The sequence below is a fragment of the Pseudophryne corroboree genome, chromosome 4 (assembly GCF_028390025.1).
Source record: "Pseudophryne corroboree isolate aPseCor3 chromosome 4, aPseCor3.hap2, whole genome shotgun sequence".
Lineage (NCBI taxonomy): Eukaryota > Metazoa > Chordata > Amphibia > Anura > Myobatrachidae > Pseudophryne > Pseudophryne corroboree.
Genome location: NC_086447.1, coordinates 488,062,459 through 488,079,136, shown reverse-complemented (window position 1 = coordinate 488,079,136; position 16,678 = coordinate 488,062,459). Strand labels below are relative to the sequence as shown.

The 16,678-nt window shown below is 43.6% G+C and overlaps 1 protein-coding gene across 4 annotated transcripts in view; it reads right to left on the bottom strand.

Annotated features, from left to right (window-relative positions):
* Positions 1–16,678, bottom strand: part of LOC134909816 (uncharacterized) — a 366,238-nt gene that overhangs the window by 287,393 nt on the left and 62,167 nt on the right. For all 4 annotated transcript variants that reach the window (XM_063917096.1, XM_063917098.1, XM_063917097.1 and 1 more), the window contains 3 exons: positions 15,379–15,480; positions 10,029–10,169; positions 9,817–9,926 (listed from right to left, as the gene is read on the bottom strand). In XM_063917096.1, coding sequence (XP_063773166.1) covers positions 9,817–9,926; positions 10,029–10,169; positions 15,379–15,480 — 353 coding nt within the window. The remainder of the gene's footprint in view (positions 1–9,816; positions 9,927–10,028; positions 10,170–15,378; positions 15,481–16,678) is intronic.

The following is a 16,678-nucleotide window of genomic DNA, read 5'->3' as shown; positions in this document are numbered from 1 at the left end:
ATTCGTAATTTTTTGCAAGTTCAGGTAAAAAATTACGAATGAATACACCATCGGTCAAAACGCGGCTGTTTAAGTATGAATCTCGGTCATTTACTAAGAAGTGCAAAGCCAAAAAAGAACAAACACTGCCGTGAAAAATTACAACTCGTAAAAAAGTGCTAAAAAAAAACAGACCTTTTTTTTTTATTCGTGATTGGATAGGCATGCACGGATCCATGAGATCCGTGCATGTATATCAGTGGGAAGGGGTGGGAAAGTGCTTATTTTTTCAAAAAAAATTGCGTGGGGTCCCCCCTCCTAAGCATAACCAGCCTCGGGCTCTTTGAGCCGATCCTGGTTGCAGAAATATGGTGAAAAAAATGACAGGGGTTCCCCCATATTTAAGCAACCAGCATCGGGCTCTGCGCCTGGTCCTGGTCCCAAAAATACGGGGGACAAAAAGAGTAGGGGTCCCCCATATTTTTAAAACCAGCACCGGGCTCCACTAGCTGGACAGATAATGCCACAGCCGGGGGTCACTTTTATACAGCGCCCTGCGGCCGTGGCATCAAAAATCCAACTAGTCACCCCTGGCCGGGGTACCCTGGGGGAGTGGGAACCCCTTCAATCAAGGGGTCCCCCCCCCCCCAGCCACCCAAGGGCCAGGGGTGAAGCCCGAGGCTGTCCCCCCCCATCCAATGGGCTGCGGATGGGAGGGCTGATAGCCTTTGTTGTAAAATAAAAGATATTGTTTTTAGTAGCAGTACTACAAGTCCCAGCAAGCCTCCCCCGCATGCTGGTACTTGGAGAACCACAAGTACCAGCATGCGGCGGAAAAACGGGCCCGCTGGTACCTGTAGTACTACCACTAAAAAAATACCCAAAAAAACACAAGACACACACACCGTGAAAGTATAATTTTATTACATACATACACACATACATACATACATACTTACCTTATGTTCCCACGCAGGTCGGTCCTCTTCTCCAGTAGAATCCAAGGGGTACCTGTTGAAGAAATTCTACTCACCAGATCCAGTGGTCCAGGCTCCTCGGCAAATCCAGGGTTAATCCACGTACTTGAATAAAACAAAAAAACGGTTGCCCGACCACGAACTGAAAGGTGACCCATGTTTGCACATGGGTCACCTTCCCACGAATGCCAGAAACCCACTTTGCCTTCTGGCTAAGTGGGTTTCTTCAGCCAATCAGGGAGTGCCACGTTGTAGCACTCTACTGATCAGCTGTGTGCTCCTGTCCTCACTGACAGGCGGCACACGGCAGTGTTACAATGTAGCGCCTATGCGCTACATTGTAACCAATGATGTGAACTTTGTGCCCTGCGGTTGACCTAAAGTGACGTCACCGCTGAGCAGAAAGTTCCCATCATTGGTTACAATGTAGCGCATAGGCGCTACATTGTAACACTGCCGCGTGCTGCCTGTCAGTGAAGACAGGAGCACACAGCTGATCAGGAGAGTGCTACAACGTGGCACTCCCTGATTGGCTGAAGAAACCCACTTAGCCAGAAGGCAAAGTGGGTTTCTGGCATTCGTGGGAAGGTGACCCATGTGCAAACATGGGTCACCTTTCAGTTCGTGGTCGGGCAACCGTTTTTTTGTTTTATTCAAGTACGTGGATTAACCCTGGATTTGCCGAGGAGCCTGGACCACTGGATCTGGTGAGTAGAATTTCTTCAACAGGTACCCCTTGGATTCTACTGGAGAAGAGGACCGACCTGCGTGGGAACATAAAAGTATGTATGTATGTATGTGTGTATGTATGTAATAAAATTATACTTTCACGGTGTGTGTGTCTTGTGTTTTTTTGGGTATTTTTTTAGTGGTAGTACTACAGGTACCAGCGGGCCCGTTTTTCCGCCGCATGCTGGTACTTGTGGTTCTCCAAGTACCAGCATGCGGGGGAGGCTTGCTGGGACTTGTAGTACTGCTACTAAAAACAATATCTTTTATTTTACAACAAAGGCTATCAGCCCTCCCATCCGCAGCCCATTGGATGGGGGGGGACAGCCTCGGGCTTCACCCCTGGCCCTTGGGTGGCTGGGGGGGGGGGACCCCTTGATTGAAGGGGTTCCCACTCCCCCAGGGTACCCCGGCCAGGGGTGACTAGTTGGATTTTTGATGCCACGGCCGCAGGGCGCTGTATAAAAGTGACCCCCGGCTGTGGCATTATCTGTCCAGCTAGTGGAGCCCGGTGCTGGTTTTAAAAATACGGGGGACCCCTACTCTTTTTGTCCCCCGTATTTTTGGGACCAGGACCAGGCGCAGAGCCCGATGCTGGTTGCTTAAATATGGGGGAACCCCTGTCATTTTTTTTACCATATTTCTGCAACCAGGATCGGCTCAAAGAGCCCGAGGCTGGTTATGCTTAGGAGGGGGGACCCCACGCATTTTTTTTTGGGATTTTACATTGTTTAATTAAAAAAAAAAAAAAAAAAGAACCCCAGCACGGATCACACAGATCCGGCCGAGATTGATTGTTAAAAAAAACGGCAGTGTTTTGCTAATCACTGCCGTAAAATTAGGTAAAAAAAAACGAATGACATCGACATCGGAAGAAAAGAAAAACCCGAATACGACAGCTTAGTAAATCCATCGTAATAAATTCAAAAAGTTGCAGTTTTACACTGTCGATGTCATTCGTGATTGAACTTTGACCTATTTTCGGAAATTACGAATGTTAGTAAATGTACCCCAATGTGTCTGGGATTTGTTTATAATGTTCCGACGGTGTTCCATGAATCGGACTTTAATACTTCTCGTCGTCCGTCCCACATATCTTTTATTACAAGCACATGTCAGCAGGTATATGACATAATTAGTGTCGCAGTTCATAAAATTACTGAGATGGAATTCTTCACTTCCCTCAATAGAGATCGATGTTGTTTTCTTAGGGATATGTTTACAGGTGGTGCTGTGGCGACGGACAGTGCGGACAGTGCGGTGTGTGTTGCCAAGGTGACGCACACTACATTGTCCGCCACCATGGCAACCTTCACGTCCACCCGTCACCACAGTAACGGCCGGAGAGCGGACCAATCCCTGCTGCTCCTACCTTCTGACGTAAACAAAACCTGACAGTCACGTCACTCAGACGCGACTCATTTGGGGACGTGTACTGTATCATCCGCCACCATGGTAACCCTCACGCCCACCTGTTACCACAGCGACGGTCGGAGAGCGGACCAATCTCCGCCGCCTCTACTTCTTTTTACAAGTAAAATCCGACGGTCGCGTCACTCGGGCGCGACCTCCAGACTGCACGTGAAGCCCAGTGACGCGCACAGTGGGGACGCCCACGTGTTCCCGTCATCTGGACTCTCGGCCGCAGAACAATGACGTGGAACTAAACTCACAGGTGCTAGTTCCTCAGTAAGTGTTGAAATTCACCTGCCCTCACTTATGCTGATTAATTCTATGCAATATATGGATAGGATTCTGAGCCTCTTTTATATAGGATCAATGAGAGATCCCTTTGCACTTTACTCCGGGTTTTTATTATCCCTCCTTCCCTTCTGAACTATGGAGGATATGTGATTTGATTCTTTATAATTGACTAAACCATAGTTATATAAGAAACAAAGTGTATTATATTTATTATTTATTATATGTTACTCATTTAACAATTTAAAGTGTCTGTCTGTCATTTTGGTCATATAATGAGAGTATTTGGTCACTGTCAATCACCACATGCAAATGAGCAACCATTTTGTAAAGGGTATAAAAACCCTGGATAGCAGCACCTTTACTACCTTGAAAAAGTTGCGTGACCGCAACGAAACGCGTTGGCGACTGGTGCTGTGTGTACTCACCATCTACAATCCTTTCCTGAAGACTCTCCACCTGGACCAGGTCCCCACCATTGGCTCATTTCGTGGACCCGTTTTTCCATCACCCACAGCTTAACAAGGGACAAGCCGCTGCGGATGCTTATCCGCTTAAACACCTTGGACAATCGCTGGTGGTAACTATAATATCTGATGGAACATTAACGAGATATCTTGAGCACATCTATTAAGGGACTGCTTTATTGGAACAGGTGTGAATTGTCTATGCAATTTCATCAGGATTGGGAGAGACATAACGTTTGGACACTTCCCTGTGTCCCTCAGTATTCAGTACTCACTTTTTTACAGTGTTACCAATTTTTAATCAATTTTAAGCCTATTTTTAATTTCAATAAATGTGTATTTTCATGTGACCTTTTGCTCTCATATTTGACCATTCAGCGCTTTAACCTTTTTCCTACCCATTTCTGTTATTTGGGGGTCTGACCAACCCCATTTGTTTCAGCTGCTGTGGTGCACCTCCCTCATCAGCGCCTGGAGCAAATTCACCTTAGGGTGTTTTTTCCATATCTTTGCAGTTTCACATAGTCCTACTCCAGGCTGCAGAGATGGGGAGTTTCTCCACTTATAATGACAGACATACTAGGAGGATGGGTTTTCTCAGTAAATGGGACAACCCCTCAGAGAATAGTACTATGGATGTGACTAATCAATTGAAAAATGAATTTTATAAATTGGAGGATTTGATGAGATCTGAGACTAAGCATTGGCTCGACGGGGTCAATCTTCAGAAATATGTGGATAAAAATATGATACCTAGAGGTCTCAGACTGTTCAAACCCTCCATTTTTAACGGGAATAGAGAATTTGAAGAATCATGGGAAAAAATTCTAGATAGATGTTCCCTTAATTTAATGGAACTTGTAATTAAATATAGGAACCAGAAAGCCAAGGAGGTGGAACTGGAGATAGAGTCTCTTAAAATCAAACTAGAACCCTTTGCTAGTACTAAGGACTATCAAGAGAGAGATCAAATAGTCATGGAAAGAATGACTAAATTTGAACAATCAGTTGTAGACAGCAAATGTAAGAAATTTCAAAGGGATTTGGAAGATTATAAAACGGGACGTGTTAGGAATTACAAAAACACTAATCGAGATCCAAATAGAGAACACACCTACACAAACAGAGAGTGGAGGAAGAAAGACACATCTAGAACATACTCCACCAAATTTAGTACAAGAGATAAAGATACCCATCACCATTTCCCCAATCAATCTGATACGGATCAAACTGATCGGATGAATCGTTCCGATCCCCCTTCACAACTGGGAGCGAGACCTAGGGAACAAAGATCCATGAGATTGCAAGATGCCCCTACATCTGAGGTTTTTTTAGAAGAAAGGCAGGGGGGAGGACGAGGACCGTTGTCAAGGACCAATTGGGGAAAACAAACACCAAAAAGAAGGAGGTCAAGAAGTATAGAGGGTGCAGAGGGGGGAAAAAGAAGACAACCAAGAGGGTGGGATTAACAGATCCTTTAAGATCCCCCAATAACATCTTTAACCTGTCCAGTAAGAAACTCACCAAAACTGAGAAATCTATATTAACCAAAGGACTCGGTTTTGCACCTACAAATACCCCCAATATATTCAATCTGTTCGTAGAACTGAACAGATTTATTCGCACCCTATGTAGAAAACGCTATTTCATCCAACGTAACCTGCGACAACATAAGGAAGAGGGCCTTGCGATTACCCTTGATTCAGGGGATGATCCGGCCCTTACCATTCTTCAAGAACTTCTGGCTAACAACTCTGAGACTTCTGTTGACAATCCAGAAAAAATATTTGATGTCAATAGAAGTATTTTCAGACGTAAGTCAGAGTTCTATCCCCTTTCTTACAAGAGCCCAATGATAGAGTGCTTCTATAAGACCACCCTCAATGACTTCAGAGACCTATGTCAACAGGGAAAAGCCAAAAATAAGAGGCCTCGCACTAATTTAAATAAATGGGAGCGCAAAGCACTACGTGATTTGACAAAAGATACCACACTGGTATTTAGGGAGGCTGACAAGGGGGGAGGCCTGGTGGTGCAGGATAGGGTGGAATACATTAATGAGGCCAATCGGCAATTAAAAGACACCACATTCTATAAGAAGCTTGACTTTGACCCGACACAGAATTTTCTAAGGGAGTTTCAACATCTACTTGATGATGCCCTGACTGCTGGAGTTATTTCCAAAGACGAATTTAATTTTTTGTTTATTAAGCACCCCACTGTTCCCATTTTCTACCACCTCCCTAAGATACACAAATCACTCAGTGCACCCCCCGGACGTCCTATCATCTCTGGTATTGGTTCTTTGTCTTCCAATCTGTCTTTTTATGTTGATTCCTTTCTCCAACCCCGTGTCTCGACGTTGAGGTCCCATATCAAAGACACCACTCATTTCTTACAACAGTTAAAAGGTGTTGTATGGAAAGAGAGCTATGCATTTATGACTTTGGATGTACAAAGCTTGTACACCAACATTCCACATGATCTGGGACGCGATGCAATAGCAAAGAAATTACAAATTGATGGTGACCTCTCTGAGAGACACGCGATTTTTTTGTTGGATGCCATTTCCTTTATACTTAAACACAACTGTTTTATGTTTTTAGACACTTATTATCTTCAGGTGATGGGTACGGCCATGGGGACCAGGTTTGCGCCGAGTTACGCCAACCTATACATGGGTACCTTCGAGGATGCCCATGTGTGGGGCGGGGACTTCGGCGCGAATCTGGTCCTCTATGGCCGATACATAGATGATCTATTTTTCATTTGGGATGGGGATCTATCATCGGCACTTCACTTCGTCACTAGTTTAAATTCGAATCACTTCAATCTCCATTTCACTCACTCCTATCACCCTGACACTATTAATTTTTTGGATCTAACACTAGAAGCCAGGGACGGTAAAATATATACCTCCAATTACACCAAAGAAGTGGCAACTAATGCCTATCTGCACTACCAGAGTGCCCATTACCCCCCTTGGAAGAAAAACATCCCCCGGGGGCAGTTTTTACGCTTAAGGCGTAACTGCACGGAAGATAGTAAATACTTAGAACAAGCAAACTCAATGACAGAAGCGTTTCAATCAAGGGGTTATCCATATCCACCATTAAAGAAAACTATGCGAGAAGTCCTACATATAGATAGAGACACTCTTCTTAGACCTAAAATCAGTAAGATTCAACCCTCATTAGAACAGGATAGTGATTATACGTATAATACTCAGCAAGAAAACTTGGCTTTCATCTCAACCTACAACAGTGAGAGTATGTTGATTAAGAGAATCATATGTAGGAATTTTGGGATGTTAAACCAGGATACATTATTAAGAGGAACTTTGCCACATAGACCCAAGTTCATTTTTAAAAAGGGACGTTCCCTCAAAAATATCCTGGCACCCAGCTATCTCAAAACAGCTTCCTCAATAGATACAGAAGGAGGAACACGAGAATCTTGGATACCAGTACGTCCCCCTGGCTTCCATCGCTGTGGTGCAAACAGGTGCACCACCTGTAAACATATCCCTAAGAAAACAACATCGATCTCTATTGAGGGAAGTGAAGAATTCCATCTCAGTAATTTTATGAACTGCGACACTAATTATGTCATATACCTGCTGACATGTGCTTGTAATAAAAGATATGTGGGACGGACGACGAGAAGTATTAAAGTCCGATTCATGGAACACCGTCGGAACATTATAAACAAATCCCAGACACATAGTGTCTCTAGACATTTCAGAGACTGTCACGACAGCGATCCCAACCTCCTAGGAGTAGTAGCTATTGAACACATTGTGAAAACTAAGAGGGGTGGGGATCGGTATAAATTATTATGCAAACAAGAGCTTTATTGGATGTTTAGGCTTAATACGATATACCCTTCCGGCCTTAATGAACAGGTAGAACTGAACCCAGTTCTATGATCCCTTCAGTTCCCCTGTTCTCTTAAGCCAAACACTTCAGTATGGTGCTACACCCATACCTAACAGCTTACTACAAAAAAAGGGGGAAAAAATATTTTTGTCTAATTTAATTTAATTGTTTATTAAAACAAGTATTATAATTTTTATTCTTTATTTTCACTTTTTGTATGTGTCACCATTTCTTTTTTTAGTATATATGTACCTTAGACATATGTGATTTTTCAAGTGTCCTATTATTAGGTTAAAATTGTTGTTATATTATTATCAACATTTATTATATATATATTTTTTTGTAGATATTATTCCTCATTAAGAAATGTGTGTTTTTTTAGGTCTTCCTCCGTTTTTCACTGCCTTATTTATTTATCCATCACATTTATATTAAGCGCTTTACTATATACCTAATTATTAATTATATATATGCTTTTTAATGTCCCCCTTTGCTGTGGCGACGGACAGTGCGGTGTGTGTTGCCAAGGTGACGCACACTACATTGTCCGCCACCATGGCAACCTTCACGTCCACCCGTCACCACAGTAACGGCCGGAGAGCGGACCAATCCCTGCTGCTCCTACCTTCTGACGTAAACAAAACCTGACAGTCACGTCACTCAGACGCGACTCATTTGGGGACGTGTACTGTATCATCCGCCACCATGGTAACCCTCACGCCCACCTGTTACCATAGCGACGGTCGGAGAGCGGACCAATCTCCGCCGCCTCTACTTCTTTTTACAAGTAAAATCCGACGGTCGCGTCACTCGGGCGCGACCTCCAGACTGCACGTGAAGCCCAGTGACGCGCACAGTGGGGACGCCCACGTGTTCCCGTCATCTGGACTCTCGGCCGCAGAACAATGACGTGGAACTAAACTCACAGGTGCTAGTTCCTCAGTAAGTGTTGAAATTCACCTGCCCTCACTTATGCTGATTAATTCTATGCAATATATGGATAGGATTCTGAGCCTCTTTTATATAGGATCAATGAGAGATCCCTTTGCACTTTACTCCGGGTTTTTATTATCCCTCCTTCCCTTCTGAACTATGGAGGATATGTGATTTGATTCTTTATAATTGACTAAACCATAGTTATATAAGAAACAAAGTGTATTATATTTATTATTTATTATATGTTACTCATTTAACAATTTAAAGTGTCTGTCTGTCATTTTGGTCATATAATGAGAGTATTTGGTCACTGTCAATCACACATGCAAATGAGCAACCATTTTGTAAAGGGTATAAAAACCCTGGATAGCAGCACCTTTACTACCTTGAAAAAGTTGCGTGACCGCAACGAAACGCGTTGGCGACTGGTGCTGTGTGTACTCACCATCTACAATCCTTTCCTGAAGACTCTCCACCTGGACCAGGTCCCCACCATTGGCTCATTTCGTGGACCCGTTTTTCCATCACCCACAGCTTAACAAGGGACAAGCCGCTGCGGATGCTTATCCGCTTAAACACCTTGGACAATCGCTGGTGGTAACTATAATATCTGATGGAACATTAACGAGATATCTTGAGCACATCTATTAAGGGACTGCTTTATTGGAACAGGTGTGAATTGTCTATGCAATTTCATCAGGATTGGGAGAGACATAACGTTTGGACACTTCCCTGTGTCCCTCAGTATTCAGTACTCACTTTTTTACAGTGTTACCAATTTTTAATCAATTTTAAGCCTATTTTTAATTTCAATAAATGTGTATTTTCATGTGACCTTTTGCTCTCATATTTGACCATTCAGCGCTTTAACCTTTTTCCTACCCATTTCTGTTATTTGGGGGTCTGACCAACCCCATTTGTTTCAGCTGCTGTGGTGCACCTCCCTCATCAGCGCCTGGAGCAAATTCACCTTAGGGTGTTTTTTCCATATCTTTGCATAATCGCATAGATGTACAGTAGGCAACAAGAATACGGTGGTTTAAAGGAGATATTATATGAAATACTCCTGGCATCAGCACATTTGCACAAAGTGAGAAAATAATCTACTTCATCAAGCTCATATAAATACGTTTGTAAAATACAGCTCACCCAGTTTCTTTCTTTTGTGTGGAAGACATCGGGTACTTATTGAGACTTGCCATGTCTACGCTCTTTTCACTGGTGTGCTGTAGTGATAATCCATCATTCGTATTTAGGTCCTTAAAAATAAAAAAGGCCATATTTGACAAAACGATACAGATAATAAAAGTACTGTACATCTAATGCTGCCTTCAAGCTATTATATCTGTGTATGTGATTACCTGTGACAGGTCCAGTGGGCTGTATATCTTCACCCATATTTCATGGCTATTTCTGGCTGAAACTGGACGCACTGGGGAAGGCTGTATTACCTGTGCAGCATGCTCCTGCAGCACCTCCATAGCTTTCTCTGCACTTGTAACCTAGGTAGGGTCACCAGTAAATGGCAATGTACATAATCAAAACTCATTTAGCAAAATGCAGTTCTTTAAATATGAGATGGAAGCCCCTGCCCATCTGCACAGCTGTAAGGGCCTCTCCAAGTGTCAGAGGAGTTACTATTTAAATGTCACATATAGGTAAGAATGACACATCAGGTCTGCAGTGCCAGATGCTGACAAATGGGAACTGCCATTATGAACTCTTACAGATGAGTTGAGAGCAAGAAACACTGGTATGTAGACAAGTGTGCTCTGAAAACAGAGGTAAGGAAAGCTTGGCATCCTCACTTGTTGGTATGGTAGTACTGAGAATGAATTAATCTGCATTGCATTGTATGGTAATTCGTAAGTATAACTTGTTCTTAATTGTCACCAGGAGGGTTCTAATAGTGCCACTACATGTCCACTAAGAGAAGCTGGGGGTGGTACCTGTACACCAAGGTGCCTGAATTCCACATTTTCTGACTTGGTACTTTAAGGGGTGGCATGGACAAGTGTGTGGGCATGTCTACATATCCATGGCAGGCCTAGGCCCTCATACCTGCCCCTACCTTCTTGGCACCCTTGTGAACACCTGCATAAGTTGCACAACTACTGACAGCAGACTTTCTAGTACTTCATCTGGCCATAATGAGCCACAACTGTTAGTTGGTTGTAGGACTACTTTCAACCCAAAATAGTGATGGATGGACCACTGATTTAATGGAGTTATTGCTATTGCCTGACTAAACCACTTTTCACAGGGTACATGCTGCAATCTGAGGAATTGGGAGTCTCAGTGGCTATCCTCCATGATGAAGGTACCCAATGTAATGGGAAGTTCTTTGGGACCATCACCATAAAGGCCACAACACTGTGGGAATAAGAGCAATGTTAAGAGTGAGAGCCACAGCCCCCTGGGTGTTCTCTCTACTTTGGAAAAATCTGACTAGATGTTATGCTCTCTGACTGTTGCTACTTTGCAGACCTGCCAAATGCATGCAGAAGTTGAACTTGTTCCCTATCATGCTGTAATAGAAGTGAACAGTGTGGCTTGGTGGTTGGAATAGCACTCAAGGGAAGATGATGAATATAACCCATTTAGGTAAGATTGCCTATTAGGCTTTGCTTGCAGGGAACTTCGAGACACAGACAGCCAGACACACACATCCAGAATAATTGCCAGAACTCAAGAATTTGACCAAGAACAGTCATATAAAATAATCAATAAATACAGTATAATGATTCAAATGTTCCTCAAAAATGTTGGAAGAAATTGTTTGCCATTTATATAACAGACATTATTCCTATATTATTATTCCTTACTTAAAAGGGGGAATTCAAATAGTCATGGGGTTTACCCTGCAGCTAAGTAAACGTTCTGCCTGACTCAATAAGCATGAGGAACCTTGCCCCCTAATCCCCGGGAGGTAGAATTTTTCCTGCAAGGAAAAAAAATCTACATTTCAACATTAAATCCCATTACATTCTGGATTTTACGTGGAATCAGTGGGTTTCCATGCATTTATAAATGTGTCATCATGCGGGTGAAAAGGCTAAATTTATTGAATAGCTATTCACTGCATGGCATGATCAATTAGCTGAGGGGTAGACCTTGCGGCTAACTGAATTCCCTCCTAATTATAGCCTATCCTGTCAAAGACACATGCTGCAAAATTATTGGCAAGCTTAAAAAAAAATTTTTATACAGTATAAACAAAATAATTTCCATCTTAGTGCACAAAACTCTTTGTCTTTTTACTGCTCCTAGGTGGAAATTTACTAAGGTCCCGATTCCATTCGAGGTTTTTTTTTTTTTTCTAAGTGTCATCTCAGGAATTTACTAAACTCAAATCTTGGCAGTGTTGGGGCTATTCGTATTGAGATACACTGCCGTCCACAAAAATACGAATCAATTGACCATCAGTCAAACACAGCTGTTATTTTATACAACATGGGAATTTACTAAGAATTTGTATTCTCAATCACTGCCGACAATAGCCAAACACTGCTGGGAAAGCATAGAATTCGTACAGAAATGGAGTTTTCAAATAGACCTGCTTTTTGCTGGCGTGTTTTGATAGTCATGCACGGATCAGTGAGATCCATGCATGCTTCTATGTGTAAAAGTGTCTAAAAGTGTTAAAATAAAAAATAAAAAAAATGCGTGGGGTCCCCCCTCCTAAGCATAACCAGCCATGGGCTCTTGGGCCGGACCTGGTTCCAAAGAAAAGGGGGATAAAAGACGTAGGGGTCCCCCGTAATTTTTAAACCTGCACGGGGTCCACTAGCCAGGGAGGGTGATGCCGCAGCCAGGGGACACTTTTATATAGGTCCCTGCAGCCAAAGCATCACACTCCCAACTAGTCACCCCTGGACGGGGTTCCCTGGGGGAGTAGGGACCCCTCAAATCAAGGGTTCCACACCCCCCCTCCAGGCACACAAGGGCCAGGGGTGAAGTCCGAGGCTGTCCGCCCACCCCTGGGCAGTGGATGGAGGGCTGATAGCCTTTACAAGTGTAAAAAACAGAATATTGGCCCTCATTCCGAGTTGTTCGCTTGCTAGCTGCTTTTAGCAGCATTGCACATGCTAGGCCGCCGCCCTCTGGGGGTGTCTCTTAGCTTAGCAGAATTGCGAACGAAAGAGTAGCAGAATTGCGAATAAATAATTCTTAGCAGTTTCTGAGTAGCTCGAGACTTACTCCTACACTGCGATAAGCTCAGCCCGTTTCGTTCCTGGTTTGACGTCACAAACACGCCCTGCGTTCGGCCAGCCACTCCCCCGTTTCTCCAGACACTCCCGCGTTTTATCCTGGCACGCCTGCGCTTTTCCGCACACTCCCAGAAAACGGTCAGTTTCCGCCCAGAAACACCCACTTCCTGTCAATCACACTCCGATCACTTCAGCGATGAAAATTCTTCGTTTGGACGTGAGTAAATCTACTAAGTTTTGTGCTAAAATACTTAGCGCATGCGCGCTGCGTACCATGCGCATTTTTGCCTTAATCGCTCCGTTGCGAAAATCGGCAACGAGCGAACAACTCGGAATGAGGGCCCTTGTCTTTTTTTTTGCTGTGGAACTACAAGTCCCAGCAAGCCTCCTCAGCATGCTGGTACTTGGAGAACCACAAGTACCAGCATGCGGGGAATTAACGGCCCGCTGGTACCTGTAGTTCCATAACAAAAGAAATTACCACAAAAAAAACAGGACACACACACACTGTGAAAGTACAAGTTTAATACACAAACATGCACACTTACACACTCACACATACTTATCTAATGTCCCACGGAGCCCATCGATCCCCTTGTCTAGTAAAATCTATTGGTGTACCTGTAAAAAAACAAACCAATAGACTCACCTGTAATCCAGTGAAGATCGGTCCTCTTCTGTCCATGTAGGCATCCACAGGGTTAAAAAAAAACTGAAAAAAACCCGGTCCACGCCTCTAAAGGGGATTCATGTTTACACATGGATCCCCTTTCTCCGAATGCCAGTGGGCTCCGTGGGACACTAGGTAAATATGTGTGAGTGTGTAAGTGTGCATGTATGTGTAAATAAACTTGTACTTTCACGGTGTGTGTGTGTGTTGTATTTTTTTGGGGGTATTTCTTTTGTTGTGGAACTACAGGTACCAGCGGGCCCGTTAATTCCCCGCATGCTGGTACTTGTGGTTCTCCAAGTACCAGCATGCTTGGGAGGCTTGCTGGGATCTGTAATTCCACAGCAAAAGACAATGGGGGTAATTCCAAGTTGATCGCAGCAGGAATTTTTTTAGCATTTGGGCAAAACCATGTGCACTGCAGGGGGGGCAGATATAACATCTGCAGAGAGAGTTAGATTGGGTGGGTTATTTTGTTTCTGTGCAGGGTAAATACTGGCTGCTTTATTTTTATACTGGAATTTAGATTGCAGATTGAACTCACCACACCCAAACCTATCTCTCTCTGCACATGTTATATCTGCCTCCCCTGCAGTGCACATGGTTTTGCCCAACTGCTAACAAAGTTCCTGCTGCGATCAACTCAGAATTACCCCCAATATTCTGTGACTGTGGCATTATCTCCCTGGCTATTGGAGCCCAGTGCTGGTTTTCAAAATACAGGGGACCCCTACGTCTTTTGTCCCCCGTAATTTTGGAACCAGGACCGGTGCAAGAGCCTGGTGCTGGTTGTATAAATACTGGGGAACCCTACGCAATTTCAACCCGATATTTTAACAACCAGGACTGGCTCAAAGAGCCTGGGCCTGGTTATATTTTGGAAGGGGGGACCCCCACGCAATGTTTTTAAAAACTTTTAATTATTTCACATACTGTACACAATGAAGCCCTGCACGCATCTCACTGATCCGGCCAGGCTTCATTGAGTTAAATCTGGCAGGGTTTTACTATTCTCTTCTGTAAAACACTGCTGGCAATACAATACGAGTTACATCGTCATCGGTGACCTCGAATTGAAAAACATGGTAGTTTCATAAATTACCGTGTTTTTTCTGAAAAAGTTGCAATCACACACTGCCGATGTCAGCAGATATTGATCTCGGCTGAAATACGAATTCTAGTAAATATACTCCATAGTCTCCAAGAAGACCAATTCCTGATTCTCTAGGGTATAAATTTATGAAGTTACACACATTAAAACCGTTTGTTATATAATATATTGCCAGCAATAAGGTAATTGCAGTCACAGACGTGGGCTATGGGACAGACTTTTACAGAAAAATTAAGCAGCTTTTAAATAGCTTTCTATGTGAATGGAGCGTTTGTGATTTATGCACGGTATCCATACCTCTCAACCATCCCGATATTAGTAGGGCAGTTGTGCTCTTCATCACAGTCTGGATGTTCCACCCATGGGCCGCAGTATCCTGCGGGCAGGGTGGAGGTTGGGGCCACTCATGTCATCCACACTGCTGAGAGAGACTAGGGGCTGCCCAGAAGCTGCCAGAGTGCTGTGCAAGCCCCCAGCTTGATGGGAAATGAGGGTGTGACATGTGGTCACACCCACGGGTGAGTGCAAGGAGTCCTAGTCTACATTTTTAAATGTTGGGAGGTATGAATAAAGTTGTACAGATACCCTTATAATATTACATAATTGTAACACATGATATACATCATTTTATCCAAAATTTTAATAAATTACACAAGGCAAATCGGTATATGCCCAGCTTATATGGCTAGTTACTAAGAGTATATGATTTTAAAAGGTACCTCTATGAACTGTGACTGAAGACAGAGCAGCTCATCCACTTTCTTGTGCTGTTTTAATTTTGTTAAAATTTTTTGCTGCCATGGATCTCGTTTGGGTTTAATCTAGAAGAAAAAAATGTATAATTACATACGTACTGTGTGACTGATAAAAGGATCACCTGTTACACAGAGCCTGAGTTTAGCGACTTTTTCCAACTGACTATGCATGAAAATGTGGGAAACCTCATACGGCACATGCATTTCAGAGTATATGCAGAGAAGCGCTGTGGCGATAGAGACAGGCGGTATCAGAAATGTTGTGGAAAAGTTTCTGGGTGGTGACTGGGAGGTGGCTAGCAATGCACACATAAATGGGCCATTCAGTGGGCATGTTATAGGCGTGCCTTGGGTGCATCAATGCAAGAGGCTGCATACACAACGCAAAGTCACAGACAAAGAATGCCATAGTCAGACAGAGAAACTGCACTTGCCATAGGGCCAGTGCAATTTCCCATGGTGCCATATAAGCACACACCAATCAGTATTACAGTATGGATGCTAAAAGTTGGCATCTCAGTCCTTGCACATTCAGCCACACAAGTAAAGGAGTTTGTATTGGCATTTGCATAAAGTCCACTGCCACAGGCCCCATCCTCTGAACAGTGGCCCCCCCCCAGCCTTCCTACATCTTACCTTGGGCTATCTTCCCAGTGATATTCGGAAAATGGTGCATGTGCACAAGAGAGCAAAGTTCTTTGCCTACCCTGCATGGCATCATCTTCGTGAAGATGTCACTGGGAAGGAGGCATTGCGGAGATAGAGGGGACTCGCTTGCTGGGTGTAGGGTGCGCAGTGTGGGTTTTTCTCTGGACCCAGGGGCCATGTTAACCACACACCCCGCACCCATTATAAATAATCCTATGCATTCAACAAAGTTTATTGTCTTCCTTACTGTAGTTTATGAACCCTTGAATTAGACAATGCATGAACACATAGCTTAAAATGCTAGTGAAATAATTAGCCAGAAACCAATTATCCTATTAACCTCAGTTGTTTGACCATTCAGTGCTATTATAATAACACACTTAGGCTGATATTCAATTGGCCATGGTAATTTACTGCGGCTAATTGCCCCCCTCCCCCGGGACTATTCAATTAGACGGCACTCATCAGGGATTTTTTGACCTGCTGAGGCAGGCTAAAACAAATCCCCAATAACCAGCCATAATCAGCCCCGTTATCTACAAAAACACATAGGTTCCATAATAAGTTCATGGACCTATATGTTTTTGCCCAAAAATAAACACACGGTCATGCACAA